Below are 19511 nucleotides of genomic sequence, written 5' to 3' on the forward strand. Positions count from 1 at the left end.
ATTAGTAAACTGAAATGAAATCAGGACCTGCCAAAAAGATAAGCTAAAACTTTTAAATGTCAGAATAATGGCAGAGCGTCCAAAACGAGGTAAAATGCGTACCAACAGTGGCTCCGAGGCGCCATCTACAGTAAGTGAAGGAAAATTACAATTGTTTTAGGTACAGTAGTTGTCTGTAAAAACATTTGGATTGTAAAGCTATTTAATATTTTGCTATTTTGCTATTTTGCTATCAAATATTAAGGCAAAGAAGAGAAAGACTGGAATTGCAGGACAGTCTCAGGAACAGTCTGTGGAGCAGTTTGAGGAGTATCCATCAATAAGCATTGATTCTCTACCACCAGAGCTGGTGAGCCTATTTTAAATGTCATAAGCCCAAAAACTGAAGACAAAATAAGTATAGGCCTTATAACTACTGTAGTCAAAATAGAGCATGAATATAGCCAACATTCATACAACAATTTTTGCTATAATGATGACATAGATCATTGCCAAAAATAGAAAGAGTGTGTGTGTGTGTGTGTGTGTGTGTGTGTGTGTGTGTGTGTGTGTGTGTGTGTGTGTGTGTGTGTGTGTGTGTGTGTGTGTGTGTGTGTGTGTGTGTGTGTGTGTGTGTGTGTGTGTGTGTGTGTTTGTGTGTGTGTGTGTGAGAGAGAGAGACAGAGAGACAGCATTGAGTGCTCGATTGATTGACTGACAATAACAGTGATAGGAATAAGTAACAGTTAGTAGTAGTGATTGCATCTCTGGTGTAGGCCTGGATTTTTTTTTTTCTATCAGCAATTTTTTTATCACTTGGTTTTAATCATAAGCTGTGTCCGATTTAAGAGAAGGTTGACAATTTCATTGCATGCTTCATGGAATTGTATGTGCCCAACAAACTCTGCTCGTCTCTTTGTACCCTGCCCTCTGTTCACTTCAGGTGGAAGAAATCCTTTCCTGGGTGTCGGCCCGTGATGTAATTTCCTTCGGCGCGACCTGCACTGCGTTCTACCAGCTGAGCCTCAGTTCGATCCTGTGGAAGAATCTGTATCAGCACAAAGCCTCCGGAAGACTTCCTGTAACCGATGGCTCCGGCGCCGGCAACAGCGTCAACTGGAAGCGCATGGCCATCTTTAAATGTAAGAGGGCACAAGAATCAATCTCAGGTTTTACACACTACTCAGGTCTCGGAATTCCTTTGTAGGTCAATTTCAGGGAAACGATTACTTTGCTTTAGTAACTCCTACAATTATATCTTGGGCCATCTTCTTCCTGGTATACAGTAAAAAAGCAGTGTTAATTCAATGCTCAGGGAGTACTTTGGGGGAAACTACACCCTACAGGATGTTAAATCAACTCTCTAAGTGTTGAAATAACAATACATGAAGGAAAAAACAAATGTTTGGCCTGAAACAAGTGAAGAACCTTTCAGTCATAGGTATAATACAGACTGAGGGCTGGTTGTTTGAAGTAAAAACAGTAGGCAGGCCTCACCTATTTATTTTGGACTTGACCCATGTTATGGGTTGGGAATCATACTACCCATATTATGATTTCTGGTGCAGACTCTGTTTTTACTTCTCTGAATCTTTGGCCACCTGTGAATACAAAAATCTGTTAACACGCTGAAGGGTGCCACTAAACTCGGATTTACAGACAACAAGAACACTTGCCTCACCACACTAGACCTACGTTTAACAATAATATAGGCCTAAAATAACTTTGATAATACCCCTTTGATTTGCAAGAATTTTTCCCAGTCATTCTAGAATGCTACATGAACATTCTACAGCTCCCATAGACCATAATGTGAAAAGTACTGCAAGGTATTTATGACATCACAGGGAGAACTCAAATGTGAACTCAAGCCCTACTGCACTAGTGTACTACCAGAGAGAGTAGAGAGAGAGAGGTTCCATTGGCCCATTGTTTCTGGGTTCTATTATTGCAAGGTGGAGGGGGGGAAATCCCCCTTCAGGCAGACCTAGGCAGACCTAAGGACTGTTCTATTCAATGCTAGGAGCATTATGACACGCCCCTTTAGGCAGACCGGAACCTGGTCACATTAGGTGCCTATAGAAACCTATTATGTTGGCATATCTCTATAAAAGAATCTCTGGTACTACTCTACTAATAGAGTTATGCATATGAACCTAAGATCATTTCAGCCTTAGAGGCAGCAGCCCCCTTAGACCACCTACGCCACGACCAAAGATTTTCAATATAATATGGTAGCCAAGATAAAGCATAGGGCTACCACGTGTTGCCTGTGCAACAAAGTGGGATCAAGTCAGGTCTTCTTAATGGGGGTGGCTCTTCATTGAACTCCATTTATTATGAACCCCCGCTGGTCTCCTAAAGGGGCATGGCAGCCATATGGTTATTAGAACTTCTGACAAATTGATTCTGGAAGAATCTCCTTATGAGCCATCTTGTGTTTATCAATCATCTCTGGTCGACTCTGTTTCTGATGATGAACCCTGTGATTCCTCTTCCTTCACAAACATCCTTTCTCTCTCTCTACCTCCACAGATACCCAGTACCTGTAGCTGCAGCGGCTGGCAGCTTATAACATTATGTCATAGTCTACTTCACTAAGAGTGTCATGTATTTTAACTCCAAATCATCCATCCTTGCTCTACCTCCACAGATACCCAGTCCCTGTACCTGCAGCGACTGAGCGGCGGCGGTGCCAACCGGGGCAGTTTCAGCTGGAACCGCAGCGGCGGCGGACAGCTGGTGTCCCGTGCCGTGGTGCCCCCCACCGCCCTGGGCTTCCTGCGCGCCCAGCCCACCCGCGACCACCTGCTGCTCTGGGACCAGCAGAGGACCCTCTTCATGCTGCGCAACGGCGTCATGACCACGCAGCGCGGCCAGTTGGCCTGGAGGCGCGCCGCACGCTACTCCGTGCTGTGCCACAACGCCAAGGATGTGAGTAGGGGAAGGGAGGGAGAGAGAGAGAGAGAGAGAGAGAGAGAGAGAGAGGGTATGTATCAGTGTTAATTTCGTCAACCACGACGATGACGAAAATATTTCGTCAACGCCCCTTTTTCCCTTGACGATGACGAGACGATGACGCACTAAAAATTGCCTCAAGCAAATCAAAATATGACGAAAATAAAAAAAATATTTTCGTCAAGGAGACTAAGACGAGACGAAATTTACAAGCCATGGACGAATGGACATTAAAAATATATAATTATTTATAATTAATTTGTAATTTGTAATTGTAATATAGGCCTAAGTGTCTTGAACTTCATAGGTGATTGCGCGCTCACGCTGTGTTGCCTCGCTTCTGCTGGCAGCCAATGCATGGCGCGGGCCGGCTCAGTCAGTAGTTCTGTAGCCTAGTTCAGTGTGTCCATTTAAGTTGAGTTTAGGTCCTAAAACATTCCCAGAGAAAGAGAAACGTTCGTTGTCTGTTATTTTTTTGTAATGTTTGCTATATTTGTTGTTTAACCATATGAGTAGGCAGCAAGCAAATCATGAAGGTCGGATTTGTGAATTTATTTAAATCAGTCACCGCGGGAGCGCGCGCCAGCAGGGGGAAAGTGGGCCTGTCTAAAGTAACAGAGGCACGGCTACTGTAGCCTAGTTTTGAAAAGAATCAATACATTGGCGATCGCTAAGGAGTTTTAAACTGTTGAGATTTGAAACTTGTTCTCGTCGAGAGCAACGCTAAAAGACCCAAGGAAGTCGACAGCATTTCCGTGCGTCTTCAGCGTCTTCCTAAGTTCCGAAAACTCTTTCCAGGTCATGCTTATCGAGCCTCGACACCCCCGACAAACAAAACAGCATTAGTGTTTAAATATTTGTATGTGCGTGTCCTTTCTATCGTCCAGTCTGCATACCCCTGCCTAACTATTTTTCCTGGGACTTTTGCAGGGCATACGAAGTGTGCTCGCGCAATCTATTTAAGCCTATTCCACACATGCCGCACGAGTCATTATCGTTCTCTGCTCGCATTGCCAATTGAAAACAAAAACCGCTAACTTGCATAGTCTAACATCAGCAGTATTTTATCTGACTCGTGGTCATCGGGAAGCCACTATCAGGGAGACTTCTTGAACTTCATGCAGACTTGGGATGTCTGGTCTTCCCACTGCCGGCAATCTGCAGGCTTTAAGTCCCGCGGTCAGGTGAAGAAGAGCATGTAGCGTCCTCCGTGATCAAACTCAAAATGAAATATAATATGCAGCAGCTTCTAATGCACGAGAGAGAGAGAGAGAGAGAGAGAGAGAGAGAGAGAGAAGAGAGGAGAGAGAGAGAAGAGAGGAGAGAGAGAGGGGAGAGAGAGAGAGAGAGAGCGCAGCCTGCACCTGGATGTGTGTGTGTGTGTGTGTGTGTGTGTGTGTGTGTGTGTGTGTGTGTGTGTGTGTGTGTGTGTGTGATGCTCTTTTGCTCTATGATGTTGAAATTGCTGATTTGGGTTTTGGTGGAAAATGACCAATTGTAACAAGGTGAATATTTGCTGCAATAGGCAATATTAGTAATACTTTGTGAAATAACAATAGCCATTGTAGGTTATTTATTTTACACAATATTGACTAAAATGACTAAAAATTGAAATGTTGACTAAAATTTGAAATGTTGACTAAAATGACTAAAATGACTAAAATTTGACTATGACTAAAATTGATTTTCGTCATTTTGACTAAGACTAAGACTAAATTGGGAAGGCAATGACTAAAATATGACTAAGACTAAAATTGATTTTCGTCATTGTGACTAAGACTAAGACTAAATCAAAAAAAGCTGACGAAATTAACACTGGTATGTATATGTATATGTGTATGTGCATGTGTATGTGTGTGTGTGCGTGTGACTGATCTTGTCTTATCCTGCAATCAAGGATGGGTGTGTGCGTGTATGCATGCATGCGTGCGTGCGTATGTGTGTGTTTCCCGAGACTGTGAGGCACTCACTCCCTTTTGCATATTTATGACACACTCTTTGCACTCGAACTGTAATTTTTTAAGTTACCTGAGCTACGATTCATACAAGGCTTACAATCCATTTTGACAATGCATGCTTCAATAATTGACTAAGTGTGTGCGCCCGAGGTCGGACCACTTTACCCTTTACTGAATAAGGAAATGGCTCATTAAGGACACGACATATCCATTTCCTCTAATACTCTGCAGCTGTTAAAATGTTTAATAGGCCATGGCCTTTTTTATGACAGAGAGTTAGAAAGCAAAAGAGTGACTTTCTACTTACTCAGTAAGAGGCTTTTCAGCTGCAGGCTGCTAGCTGCCATACACATCAACAGTTGACAAATATGGATGTTAATTATAAGAGTACAGTAGCAGATTGTTATGTTCCAAAGCACTTACACAAACAGTCTAACCACTTAAGCTACATGTAGCAGAATAAGCTCTTAACTTTTACATTACATTTAGCAGACGCTTTTGACCAAAGGACATTCAAGTAAGTACAGAGTAAGGGGTCAGGGCAGAGTATAGTAAAACTATTATTTGTTTTGGGCAGTAAGGAAAGAAGTCTAAAAACACACCATGGCCTAATGGTTAGGGAGATGGTCCTACGATCAGAGGGTTGCAGGTTCGTATCCCACCCTAACCTCTTCCTACACCTCCATCCATAGCTGAAGGGACCCTTGAGCAAGACACTTAACCCCACATTGCTCCAGGGCCTGTAATCAATACCCTGTAAATAGCTGTGAGTCGCGTTGCATAAAAGCGTCAGTGAAGTGTAATGTAATGTCTGTTTGCTTGTTGTCAACAGTTTGCCGTGGACCCCCGCCCCGACGTGTCCCACCGCGGCTACGTCTACGTGCTGGTGAACCGTATGGACAGCCTGCCCGCCCCCAACGCGGCGGCCGGGCCCTCGGGCGCCATCGTCCCCATGCCCCCGCCTCCCCAGGCCCAGCGCTGCGACTGCGTGGAGGTCTACCAGCAGGACAACGGCCTCCGGGTCTTCCGCATGACCTTCCACTTCTCCCTGACCTTCACCCAGATCCGCCTGACCGGCTCCGAGTTCAACCGGACCCTGCTGCTGCTGACAGGTGGGTGGGCCAGCGCTCTTGACCGCAGTGTTGCTCGACCAATGAGAGTACAGTACATTGTGCAAGACCAGCAGAAGTCTACAGTCTAAGCCTCTAGTGTTCATTTGGTATTAGTGGATTTATCTTACTTTTTTTGCCTTAGTATGAAGATTATCGTTCATTCAGGTCATGTTAGTCAAAAGAGATTAGCTGCAGGGACATGAAGTCCTTCAAATCTATAAAAGTTGCCCAGTCCAAGTGCCTACAGCAACACTCTTTTGACTGTAAAGAGGGATTTACAACTGAACGTGGAACTTTTGTATGAAACACAGTATATAGCAGTACATTGATGTAATAGGTTTGTTTCATCATTTCTATGGTGGATGACTCAGAAAATGTCTGTATGATATTCTTGAAATTCTTTCTTAGCCCTTTATTCCAGCGATTCCATTCACTATTTGTTGAAAAAGCTTAACTACATCCTACCAACATTGCTATGACATTACAGAAAGTCCTAAGTAACAGATTAAGACTTGGTCATTACCATTTCGGTGACAATAAGCTTATACCAATGCCTCTGCATGAAAGAGGTAGCCCCTTAAAGCACGCCGTACTTCCTGTGGCACGCTGTAATAGACATTGAAAGTTAACTACTATAACAGTTTTTTTGTTTTTGTAGGCCTGCTCCTTTTCTTACTTTTGTCATTGTCATTTTTCTGTGTGTCAGACACTGGCAAGGTGTACGCGCTGTACGTGAATGAGTCTCAGCTGAGCATGCCGCGCTCCTACACGGTACAGCTGGCCCTGAAGAAGATCAGCAGCTCCCTGCCCAACGTGCCCATCAGGCACCTGCAGACCGGATACAACAGCGTCGTCTACCTCACAAGTATGGCCGACTCACAAGACCACTCGACTCGCAACACCCACTCTTTACATCTTACTACATATACACTAGACATGCATAATCGTAGCCTAGTAGTTCACAACAGCGTCGTCTACCTCACGAGTATGGCCGACTCACAAGACCACTCACAACACCCACTCTTTTACATCTTACTACATATACACTTGACATGGATAATCGTAGTCCATTTCACAACAGCATCGTCTACCTCACAAGTATGGCCGACTCACAAGACCACTCGCAACACCCACTCCTTACATCTCACTACATGTACTGTACATACACTAGACATGTCACCACATACACTACACTAGACATAATCGTAGTCCATTTCACAACAGCGTTGTCTACCTCACAAGTATGGCCAACTCACAAGACCACTCGAGTAACAACACCCACTCTTTTACATCTTACTATACCATTCAACAGACATGTATAATCGTAGTCCATTTCTCAACCGCATCGCAAATACCAAATACATGTTATGTGTTTTCATCATTTTGATTTAAGACTCATCCTGTCCCCTTTTTTCCATTATCTCCTGTTTCAGATGAGGGTGGTGTGTACATCGAGGTGCACGCAGCTGGGGTCTACCGCCAGCTGTTTGGCTCCAACGCCGGCTTTGATCCTCATGACGTCCATGCCCCCCTGCCTCTCTCCATCCCCAATAAGGTAGGCCTATCTAATCCACCGCCAACTCACCTTAATCATGTTAGCCTGATCTTACCATGACCTCATGTTCATTTTGTACAGAGGGTCTCGGCCCGCATAATTCAATACCGCTGCACTGTTTGAAACAATTAGATCTGATTTTAAAAGCTTACGGAGGACCAAGGCCTGGATTGACTTATATAGGCAAGACCAAGTGCCTACATGCACTGTCTATGATATTACCCTGATCTTACCATGACCTCATGTTCATTTTGTATAGAGTCTCTGACTCTGAACCTGTATAATTTAACATTGGTGAACTCTATTGAAGTTTGAAACAATTTGATCTGACTTTAAAAGCTTACGGACGCCCAAGGCCAGGCTAGACTTACATAGGCAAGATCAAGTGCATGCATGCACTGTCTATGGTACATGTCTAATAGCTGTAACCCTATAGTATTCTAGCCTGGGAACTCCCATACTGCCTTTAGTTCTACACAATCGTTTCGATCTGAAAGACACACGTGATTAGGTCTGGTGGTAACCAGGCAAATAATATTTCACACGGCCTTCCAATGCCAATATCAAGACTTTTATGGCCAATATCAGTAAGGAATGTGTTCCTTTTGCTTTCGGGATCTGAGTTGGAAGTAAAAAAGATGATGTCACATCTGCAAAATACACTGAGATGAGAAAAAAAGTTGAATTTCAGTGCTCCGTTTTCCAAGTGAGCAACTCGAGGCTTTTGTGTTGCTGTGAGATATTTGCTCGGTTGTCTTAGAGACGGAGAAGGGCATTTCATCACCTTTGGCTACAGCACTTGGAGCACAGCTCAGTCACCAGCGCTAAATGGAGCACACTGTAACGAAACAGAAAAAAACTAATCTATGAAAAATATAACACAACTGAGATTGATGTTTGAAATCAAAATGGATCTGTCTTGTAGGATTATACCAACTACAATTCTGAACATTTGATATTGAAGGATTAAGTAGGATTAAGGTGACAGTCAGTTAGTTTGATCATGTCATATACATCACTGCGGTTACTGTTCAGATGTCTACTGGTATACAGTAGCTCATTTCTTGTTTCTCTTCTGTCATCTCTCTTCTATAACTACAAAGAGGAAAGAGCATTTGATGTGATTTTAGACATCAAAAATGAATTTGACACTGAAGAATTAAGTCAAAATTCAGTTTGTGCGATCAAGTATGGCCATATGGTCGTATAAACCAATGTTTCTCAACCTTTTTTCAGGCGAGACACCCTTTCAATTCATGAAAAATGTCAAGGCACCCCAAACCAACAAGCCGTAACATGGCATCGCATCCGATATCACACAAGATTAGAAAAGTAACACATTTGGAGACGTCACACGACCTACGTTCGAAGTTGCAGCTGACTGGGGCAACCTATTTACTTTATTGTGCGCAAATGGCAGATGAAAGATTCCACTGACTAGCATTAACTAATCAATTTAGACAAATATGTATTATATTACAGAATTTATTTATCAGCCACATTTCCGCGGCACCCCTGAGGGGGGCCCACGGCACCCCAGGGTGCCCCGGCACCCCTGTTGAGAAACACTGGTATAAACTACAGTGTTTATGTGTTAGATGTTTCATGTCTCCCCCCCTCTCTCTCCTCAGGTTGTGAAGTGCTCTGTGGGCCAGACCCACCTGTGCCTGGTGGATGAGAGCGGACGCCTCTACATGCAGGGCTGCAACCGCTACGGGCAGCTCGGCACCGGGGACAAGATCGACCGCGGAGAGCCTACTATGGTGAGCTAGGGTTCACGGTGTGTGTGTGTGTGTGTGTGTGTGTGTGTGTGTGTGTGTGTGTGTGTGTGTGTGTGTGTGTGTGTGTGTGTGTGTGTGTGTGTGTGTGTGTGTGTGTGTGTGTGTGTGAGTGAGTGAGTGAGTGAGTGAGTGAGTGAGTGAGTGAGTGAGTGAGTGAGTGAGTGAGTGAGTGAGTGAGTGAGTGAGTGAGTGAGTGAGTGAGTGAGTGAGTGAGTGAGTGAGTGAGTGAGTGAGTGTGTGTACAGTACATCATACTGTAACAACATTGCTATGACAGTACAGACAGGGGCGGTTCCAGACATTTATTCTTGGGGTGGCAAAGGGGTGGCGAAGTGTATTTCAGGGGGGCATGCTCCTACACTAAGGGAAAATTATAAACACTATATAATCGACACACACACTTATGTGATACAATGAATCCCTTAAAATGAAACCCTGCAACCTAAAGTTCTATGTCTGAAATGATGTCAAGCATTAAGGCTATTGGTCACAATCAGGGCTCTTAATTGGGGTGGCAAATCATATTTCTGGGGGGGCAAATGCCACCCCCTGCCACCCCTTAGAACCGCCCCTGAGTACAGAGAGCCTTAAGTAACAGATTAAGACATAGCCATTACAATTTTGGTGACAGTAAGTTTATAACAAAGGTTCTGCGCTAAGGGGTTAATTAATCTTAACCTTGTGCTATCAGTGATTGAAGGCCTATGAATGACCTCTTCCATCCCTTGTGCCTAACCCCCTGTAGGTGGCACTGTCCCTGGCCCTGGTGGACGTGTTCTGTGGCCTGAACCACTCCCTGGCCCTGCTCCAGGAGGAGGGCGGCAGCAGGGAGGTCCACGGCTGTGGATGCGGCGCAGGAGGACGCCTGCCTGGATGCCCCGACGGCAGCGCCGTCTTCATCAAGCTCCGTGTGCGGGTAAGGGAGAGAAATACAATCATTATGGCCCAGCCGTGGCTCTATTGGCTGGGCACTGGTTTGCTACACCGGCGACCCGTGTTCTAGTCCGGCCTGAGTCATTTGCCGAGCCCTCCTTGTCTCTCTGCCCCCAGTCACTTCCTGTCACCCTTTAACTATCCGGTCAGAAAAATAAAGGCCCACCCCCCCAAAAACCCATTATACCCACTAGCCTGCAATTTTGTCAGAGGATTTCCTTATCTATCAACGGTGATTCTACACAGTACATTTTGCAGTGTTAATTCAACACAATATAGGACCAACTAAAAGCGTCGACTCTAAGTGTTCAACTTGTGCAGCAAAATGTAGGCAACTGAGTTAAAGAGCCACATAGCTGTAGGGTTTAGTACATTTACGGAATTTAAGGTGAACAGGGCATCAACAACCGGATTTGTTACCCTGGAGGTGTTAGCAGAGACGTTCTTAATGCAGAATCTTTGGTGTTAGGCAGGACGTGCTACCCTGGACGACTTAGGTGAACAGGCTACCGTGCCGGGCAACTGAGGTTAAGTGCCTGGGCCAGGGTCATAGGTGACTGACACTGGGATGACATTTTTGGAACCATATGGTGTTGTTTCAGAAATAAGGCAGCGTGAAAAGTGCACATACCAAGCACACTTCAACATTGGACCAATGCGTAAAAGCAAGCCTTAGGATAGGGTCAAAAATGGATCTGCACACTTACGAAATGACCGGAACAAAGCACACACATTCATCTACATCATTAGAGAGGGACCACATGGATGCTAGACTTCTTTTTCCTATTATGCTTTTCATTATTTATTTTTCTATTATGATGCTCCTGTGAAATCATTGAGCCCTGCATAAACATACAGTATCTCATCGGCCCCTCACTATAATAATAATAATGGTAGTAATAATATAATAACATCTACCCTCTCTCTCTCTCTCTCTCTCTCTCTCTCTCTCTCTCTCGCTCTCTCTCTCTCTCTCTCTCTCTCTCTCTCTCTCTCTCTCTCTCTCTCTCTCTCTCTCTCTCTCTCTCTGTCTCTCTTTCCCCCTGGGGAGGTGATTTTAAATGTTTAGTTGATGGGAGTGGGGGGTACCATTCACAGGGGATCGTAAGTGAAGGCTGTTTTGGTTGTAAGATGACTTACAAATGGTTCAATAAATGAGTGTTAAATCTCTCTCTCTCTCTGTCTGTAACCCCAGGTGTCCCGCAGCACGCGCTCCATCTGCGCCTCCAAGGACTGCCTCTACCTGCTCTCCAGCCACGACATCGAGGAGCCGCCCATCACCTGCCCCCCCAGCGCGGCGCAGCAGGAGCAGGAGGAGGCCATGGACCAGGAGGGAGGAGGAGGAAGAGGAAGAGAGGGCCACAACAAGGCCCTGCCGGAGACCCCCGAGGAGCGCGAGCGCCTGAGGAGCAACCTGAGCCTGCTGCAGGACTGCGGCAACATGCAGGAGCAGCTGGACATGCTGCAGGACACCATCCAGACCCACATGACCCTCAGCTCCACCCACAGGGACTTCCTGGACCAGGCCATCAGCACCATCCGCCGGGCCACCCCGACATCCGCCAACGCCTCCAGCAGCACCACCAACATGTACTAGGCGGCGGTTGGCAGTGGACTTTTAATGCACCCATGCCATTGTCTTTTAGCTGCCAAGGACTTCTAAAACATCTACTAAAACATCGACTTTTACCAAGTGCCACCGTGGACTTTCAAAGCTTTGAGGACCTACTACACCATGGGTCTTTTCTTTCTTTTATTATAGCCCAAATTATTTTTATTTTCAATACCAAATAAATGTATTTCTTGCATCTTGAGATGGATTTTCTTGTGAGGCTTATTATGATCACGGGCAGTTGGTAGGCCCTACCGTAGACTAGAGTTGACATGTTGACATACAATACATAGGCCTACATAATTGAGTATGCCATCTATATCATTCGTATTTGTTCATGTGCATGTTATTAGAGGAAAAACAGAAAAAAAAAACTTATGAAACTTCTCCATGTGACTGCATCTTACCCGCACTCTCAGATCTCCACCAAGAACTGCTTGCACTATGTGACTTTGTCTCTAACTATGCTGCTAAATGCTGCTACTTGACCACTGGACTACAATGGACTATGCTGGACTGCACTGTGTGTAGTACAGAATAGGCTTGACTTATTTTTTATATTTTTCTATTATTGTTGTTGTTATTATTATGTCTCTATTCTTTCCTATGTTAAATGTTCAATGTTAAATGGCTATTACTCCACCACTTATTGCTACTGGTTTATCACTGGTCCATCACTGTCATTCGCACCAATGTTAATGCTCAGTTGTTATTTATTACTTCATCACTTCCTGTCTTGCACCTTGACGTCAGTCTGTAAATGTCAGTCCTGAGTATGTCCTATTTGGTAGTGATGATAAGTATTCATGAAAAAGGTAACATTTGTGAATGGGCAGCATGGATTCTGGAAATGAACTACTAAAATATCACACAGTGCACTTTTATATTGGAGATTGGGTTACAAATACGTTCTCTATATCAGGTCTATGAGATGGGTTGAAAAATATGAAGAAATTGTTCTACATTAGATTTCGCAAGCACACTCATCTCTAGAATCTGTGTGGTTGCATGGAACGTTCAAAAGAAAACTTGTTTTTGTGTAACGACTGAACGCAGAATTCGAAAAGAATTGTGGTGCGCGTAAGATGCATCTCCATTCATAACACAACCTCTGAAGCATATCGCTTGCTTTTGGGAGGAAGACGCATCGTATTTCTGAGAACAAGTGACATAATCCTCGACTGAAAAAAGACTAAAGGTAGGCTAACAAACGCATTCACTCCACTGACATGGGCTTATTGTGTCTGTTTCATTTTATTTTATTTTATTAGATTTTTTCCCCCAAATCAGGCCTAGACTACATCGGACTGGGAAAATAAACGTAAATGTTTCAGTCTTTCTGGCCCCTTTCGAAGTCTTGTCCTAAATTAAAGTAGCCTATCTTCAAAATCTGTTTTAATATGTTCCATGCAGATGGAGCTTGTGTCTGGCTACCGAGACAGGCTCATAGCGTTTTCCGAGACGATGGCGCAGTGGTATCGCTCCTTCCAGACCTGCCCGAAATCACCCCACGACAAGGGAGGCTTCAGTGATGCTTTTGGCTATGGCCCTCCTCGCTACCCGGTCGACAAAGCCTGTCCTGTGTGGATGCTACACCTGTTGGATTGCACCACACCGCCCCCTTCTGCCCACGACCGCCTGGAACAGTCCGAGATCGACCCCGCTGATTTAGGTAGGCTAGGCTATGTTTGATCAAGGGTTTTGGACACTGACCTGTTTTGAGTGGGATTTTAAGTTTAAAATTGGGGACACTTTGGCACATTCACTAGTTTTACTATAGCCTAGGCCTATGATGTGAATAGCTAACCAACAACACAGAAAATGGCGATAGGCCTTGTGTGCGCGCCTGCGTGTATGTGTGTTTCAGCACCAATTGTGTTTCCCTACCGACTATTTGTTTGTTTGTTTTTATTTGATCCCCATTGGCCTATGCAATGCAGCATCTCTTATACCCGGAGTCATGACATATAGGGCCTAGGCTACAATGTAAGCCACTCAAAATGGCAGTGGACATGACATACAGTAGGCCTGTGCCTACATGCGTAAATGACAGTGGATATGACATAGGCCTAACAACATACATACAGTACGTGGAAAAATACATAAATTAATAATAAATAAACAATGCAGACAATATGTAAATTGTAAATAAAGGGCTTTCATGGGTAAGCCGTTTGGGTGTCAGAGCGCAAAGGTTGCCGATTCGACTCCCGACCCGCCAGGTTGGTGGGGGGAGTAATTAACCAGTGCTCTCATCCTCCTCCATGACTGAGGTACCCTGAGCATGGTACCGTCTCGCCGCACTGCTCCCTTGGGGCACCATTGGGGACTGCCCCCTTGCACGGATAAGGCATGAATGCACTTTTGTTGTGTGCAGTGTGCACTTGTGTGCTGTGGAGTGCTGTGTCACTTTCCCAGTTGAGCTTTCACTTTTCACTAAATGACAACTATCACTAAAGGTTAGAAAACAAATAACGTAGGAGGCAGTAAAAAGAAAAGACAAAGACAAAGCAAGACAGCTGCATCATGTCACGTTGATATTTGTGCAGTGATTTTTGATTTGTATATTGAAAGTATGAGAATTTAGCCGCGTATATGAGGTAGTAGACAGGCTTGTACGAAATTCCGAATTGAATGAATTGGAATTCAAAGTAATGCCATAATACGAACACTAGGTGGTGTCATTACCTTGAAATTCTTTTAATTTAATGTACTCCACCCATTGAGAGTACACAGAACACCACCACCTAGTGTTCATATTATGCCATTACTGTAAATTTCAATTCATTCAATTCAGAATTTCGCACAAGTCTGGTAGTAGGTTCCATTAATGCATTTTCCTATAATGTATAGGCTGTAAATCATAGGTGCCGGAAAGGGGTGTGCAGTGGTGCATTCGCATCCCCACTTTTGGGCTCCCTAAATGAGGCTTTCTCAACTTTTACTGCAGGCACCTGAGTTGAGTGCAGCAGCAGTAACATTTTTAAGAAATAAAGAATCAATACAAAAATGCACCACCACTTTAAATCTCATTCCAGCGCCCTTGCTATAAATAACTGAACATGTTCATTGTTGTGCTGTTCCTGGTACTGCTTGTTGAGTGAGTATGGACCGGTGAACTAAAACTAAAACTAAAACGAAAACTCAGATTTATGTATATTATCAGCTGTGACTTTGCAATTATCTTAATAAAAACGAAACAAAATAAAGACAAAAACCTGTTTCTTATCCAACATAAAGATGTATGCATTTTAATAACATTTGTTCTCCAATAATAAGAAAGAGCAACTCTTGCTGCCTTGACCAATAGCAATTTCCTTATGTAACTCAAAGATGTAAAGAACCATTTCTTAATATTACATTGCTTCCACAAAATGACATCCCATGTTATGAAATCAAAGTCAATGAATGTGTTTATGTGCAATCCAGTATCCTGAATATGAGGCATCCCGGTTATGATCATATTCGGGATAAGGTGCACAGGACGTTATATGTCAGTCTACGTTCCGTTATAGAATTCTCTTCAAATGTGTGTAGTGGATACCAGTAACAGTGTTCTATAGGAAGCCCCTGTATTCGGGATAAGGTGTTGACATGCGTCAGTGAGTGCGTTTACATGCAGTTCAGTATCCTGAATATGATCGGGATATAAAGTATCCCGAATTAGCGTTTGAGCATATAAACACCTTTTCCCGACTTCAGTATCCCGAATAAGCCCTTATTCGGGACTTTGAGAAATCGGGATATGCTAGGTGGAGTATTCCGACAGAAGTCGGGATACTGACGCATGTAAACACCTTATCCCGAATACCAGGGCTTCCCATAGAACGCTATTGCTGTTATCCAGGCTACACACATTTGAAGAGAATTCTATACAGCCAGGCTCAAACTACACGACTAGCGATTATGTGTCCGATTTTGACGTCGGGGTGCACCGCACACTAGAAGAGAATCGCAACTGTCAATCTTATCGCTGTTCTATTTCCAGTCGCAAATATCAAACAGTGTTTGATTTCTAGACTTGCGATCGGCGACTCTTTGAGCTGCTAAAGTTCTCTCTTAGAACGTCGCACACGACAAGGAAATCTTCCCCGACAATTGCTTGTGATGGTCCTGGGGGGGTAACGTTCCAGCGATTGTCGTAAGGGGGGTTTTCAGTCGAGAATCGGGCCGATAGTCGTGTAATTTGAGCCAGGCTTAAGAATGTAGACTGAGATATAACGTTCTGTTCTCATATAAACACTTTATCCCGAATATGATCATAACTGGGATATGCCTCATATTCCGGATACTGAACTGCATATAAACGCACTCAGTATCCCGACTTCTGTTGGAATACTCCACCTAGCATATCCCGATTTCTCAAAGTCCCGAATAAGGCCTTATCCGGGATACTGAAGTCAGGAAAAGGTGTTTATATGTTCAAACGCAAATTCGGGATACTTAATATCCCGATCATATTCGGGATACTGAACTGCATGTAAACGCACTCAGTGAAGGAATTGAAAGTACAAGCCATGACATAATCTGCCCTGGGTTCATAAAAACAAGCCTGTGTACAGTAATAGGCTCTGCTAAGTAGATGATAACTTAAAGGCTTTGACCTATAGACCGTCCTTAACCTAATGAATAAATTAATTAACTAATGGGCAGTCATGTGTAAGCAGTTAGGGCGTCAGACTAACCTAAAGGTTGCCAGTTCTTCTCCCGACCCGCCAGGTTGGTGAGGAGAATAATTAACCAAGGCTCTCCCCCTTCCTCCTCCATGACTGAGGTACCCTGAGCATGGTACCGTCCTGCCGCACTGCTCCCTTTCGGGCGCCATTGGGGTCTGCCCCCTTGCACGGGTGAGACATAAATGCAATTTCGTTGTGTGCAGTAGGCAGTGTTCACTTGTGTGCTGTGGAGTGCAGTGTCACAATGGCAATAGAAATTGGAGTTTCCCAGTTGGGCTTTTGGGCCTTCACTTACACGTAGGGCCTACATGGATATTTTTTGTAAACACATCTGTTTGGACCTTTTGCTTTCACATAAACTCCAGTTGTATCTCTCTCAAATGAACAGTTCTATAGCTCTCTCAAAAAATGAATTCTTATAAAACTGGGCTTTTCTACAATGCACCTGTCACAACGGCAATATTTCTTTATCCACATGCCATGTAACCCTGATTAAAAAAAAACATAAATGCATAAAAAAATCTGTATTTATTTATTTATCTTAAATGTCCGCAAACGTGCAATCAAGGCCATAATCTGTCTTAAAGCCCTTCAGTGATGGGCAGTATGGACTCATTAGCTACAATCCAGGGGTGAATTTCTCAAAACCAAAGTTGCTTACTACATTAGCTACTTTATTGTTTTCAATGCATTTTCCCATTGGCAACTACCGGAGTCGCTAACAGGCTAACAACTTCTCTTTTGAGAAACTCACCCCAGTGCCACATATTCCAAATGACCTGGTTTTACCTGTCCAATTCAACCAGGTGATCAGTCAACCAGCCAATCACCAGGCTGAATTGGACAGGGAAAACCAAGTCGTTTGGAATATATGTGGCACTGGATTGTAACTAGTGAGTCCATACTGCCCGTCAGTCTTTTCTATGTGTCCAAAGCAGCGCGTTGCGATGGAAGGAGTGTTCTGATGGTGACCGACGCGTCCGGCCTGCCGCTGGGCTTCGACGTGCTGCCCGTGGGCTGGGCGGGCGCCCTGGGAGGGGGCGAGGCGGCCGGGGGCGACGGCCGGGGAGCCATGGGCACGACCCACCGCATGGTCAAGCTCATACGCCGCTGCATGGAGGCGCCCATGAGCGGCGGGATGCCTCGCCGACCCCAGACCCTCCAGGTCAACGAGAGGAAGCTGCACAGGTCAGAATGGGGCTGCTGTCATAAACGTAGATACACAACTGCTGTTACATGGGCATTGCGTTGCTCTGTTGTTTTTTGAATGTCTTTCCCCCTGTCACTCTCTCTCACACACACTCATACACAAGCATACACATGCACACCCACACACCACATCTCTCTATTTTTATTTCTGTCTCCCTGTGTCCCCCTCCCATGAAGTAAGCTTTTGAGGTGGAGAGAGTGGAATTCAAGACTCTAGCCCTACACTCTCCTACAAGTGTTCAATGAGCACTGCAACATTTTCCTGTGTGCCCTTCTCCAGACTGCTGTGCCGGAGCGAGCGCGCCTACAAGGCCCTGAGCCTGGAGCTGAGTGCCGTGGCCCTGAGTGGCTGGGGCCCCGTGGCGGGGCTGGGGGTGGCGCCGGGGGAGCTGAGGCAGCCGGAGGCCGGGGAGCAGCAGCACCAGCCCCCCACCACCACCGCCCCCTTCACCATGCGCTGGCCCGCCGCCCGCTACTGTCACGTGTGTAAGAAACATTCCTTCCCCAGCCAGCTGAAACCATGGTAAGGCAAAGAGAGAATGAGACAAGAGAGCCAAAAAAGAGGTGTTTTGTGTGGAGATGGATGGAGAGGACGAACGGAGGAAAGGACACAAAGACGGAGAAGACACTGAAGGATGAGACAGTGGGCACAAGAGCTAAGATAGTTCCAGCTCTCACAGTTCTCACAGTTCTCATCAGTGTTTCACATCAGCAGAGAAACTATTATTATAGCCTATAATCTAAAACATAATTATTGTATTAGTCAGATTTTTGTTATGTGGTGATTACATAAACTATCATCAGAGAGAGTAGAGAGAGAGAGGTTCCATTGGCCCATTGTTTCCGGGTTCTATTATTGGGGGGGAAATCCCCCTTTAGGCAGACCTAGGCAGACCTAAGGACTGTTCTATTCAATGTAGGAGCATTATGACACGCCCTATTAGGCAGACCGGAACCTGGTCACATTTAGCCTGGGAACTCCCATACTGCCTTTAGTTCTACACAATCGTTTCGATCTGAAAGACAGTATGGCGAGGATGACTCATAACGTACAAGATCATGGGATCTGTGTCATAATGGCCAAGCATTCCGACCTTAACAGTTTCTCTGCCCAATCAGAGAGCAGGGCAGTGTGTCATAATAGCCAAGTATTCCGGCCCCATACGGAATTTACAATAGGCAAATCTCACTTGTGATTAGGTCTGGTGTTAACCAGGCAAGGTCACATTAGGTGCCCATAGAAACCTATTATGTTGGCATATCTCTATACTTAAAGAATCTCTGCTATCATTAATAGGCATTATTGTAGCAGTGGTACTATCGTGTTGTGTTGATGTAGATTAAGCTTCTCCTTTGCTGTAATCATACCCCTCGAATTGATTGCCTATACTTTTCACAGTTTACACAGAATGTGCTGCTTGCTTCAGTAGTGCGTGCTATACACAGTTCATGTTGTGGTTTTGAGCAACACTTAGTGGGTCATATCTAACACTCATAGAATTGGTGTTACTCTCTAAGTGTTGAATTAACACTGCCAAGATTGACTGGGCGTGTACGTGTAGGTCTGAATGGCAAGAGGCTTGGGCTTATAGCAGTAGGCCAGGCCCACTGCGGTGTTGTTGTTTAGCAACAGGTGGATTTGGTGTTCCTCCTCCAGCACCCAGGGGAGCCCACCTACATTCCATTAAGAATCTGTGTCAGGGCAGCTGTTCAGAAAATCCCCCTTTCCTTTTCATTT

General features: G+C 44.8%; 2 protein-coding genes across 3 annotated transcripts in view; both read left to right on the forward strand.

The window, feature by feature from the left end:
- Positions 1 to 12090, forward strand: LOC134437291 (F-box only protein 24-like). The gene is made up of 10 exons (XM_063186784.1): positions 1 to 130; positions 245 to 349; positions 923 to 1121; positions 2633 to 2913; positions 5728 to 6007; positions 6714 to 6872; positions 7441 to 7562; positions 9194 to 9325; positions 10089 to 10259; positions 11472 to 12090. The coding sequence occupies exons 1-10, from the start codon at positions 68 to 70 to the stop codon at positions 11871 to 11873; spliced, it is 1914 nt and encodes a 637-aa protein (XP_063042854.1). The 5' UTR covers positions 1 to 67; the 3' UTR covers positions 11874 to 12090.
- Positions 12091 to 12966: 876 nt separating this feature from the next.
- Positions 12967 to 19511, forward strand: part of LOC134437654 (zinc finger MYND domain-containing protein 15-like) — a 14558-nt gene continuing 8013 nt past the window's right edge. Inside the window, exons 1-4 of one of the 2 annotated variants that reach the window (XM_063187137.1) lie at positions 12967 to 13086; positions 13302 to 13560; positions 17500 to 17752; positions 18054 to 18296. In XM_063187137.1, coding sequence (XP_063043207.1) covers positions 13302 to 13560; positions 17500 to 17752; positions 18054 to 18296 — 755 coding nt within the window. In that variant the 5' untranslated portion in view covers positions 12967 to 13086. The remainder of the gene's footprint in view (positions 13087 to 13301; positions 13561 to 17499; positions 17753 to 18053; positions 18297 to 19511) is intronic. The other variant, XM_063187138.1, reaches the window with a different exon arrangement.

This window comes from Engraulis encrasicolus, chromosome 21 (genome assembly GCF_034702125.1).
Source record: "Engraulis encrasicolus isolate BLACKSEA-1 chromosome 21, IST_EnEncr_1.0, whole genome shotgun sequence".
Taxonomy (NCBI): domain Eukaryota; kingdom Metazoa; phylum Chordata; class Actinopteri; order Clupeiformes; family Engraulidae; genus Engraulis; species Engraulis encrasicolus.

What these genes read in the sequence shown, in the direction of transcription:
- LOC134437291 (XM_063186784.1), top strand. Translation starts at nt 68, where the DNA reads ATGGCAGAGCGTCCAAAACGAGGTAAAATGCGTACCAACAGTGGCTCC. An exon ending in GCTCCGAGGCGCCATCTACA is followed by an intron (nt 131 to 244) that starts GTAAGTGAAGGA and finishes TCAAATATTAAG; the next exon opens with GCAAAGAAGAGAAAGACTGG. An exon ending in CAGCGTCGTCTACCTCACAA is followed by an intron (nt 6,873 to 7,440) that starts GTATGGCCGACT and finishes CTCCTGTTTCAG; the next exon opens with ATGAGGGTGGTGTGTACATC.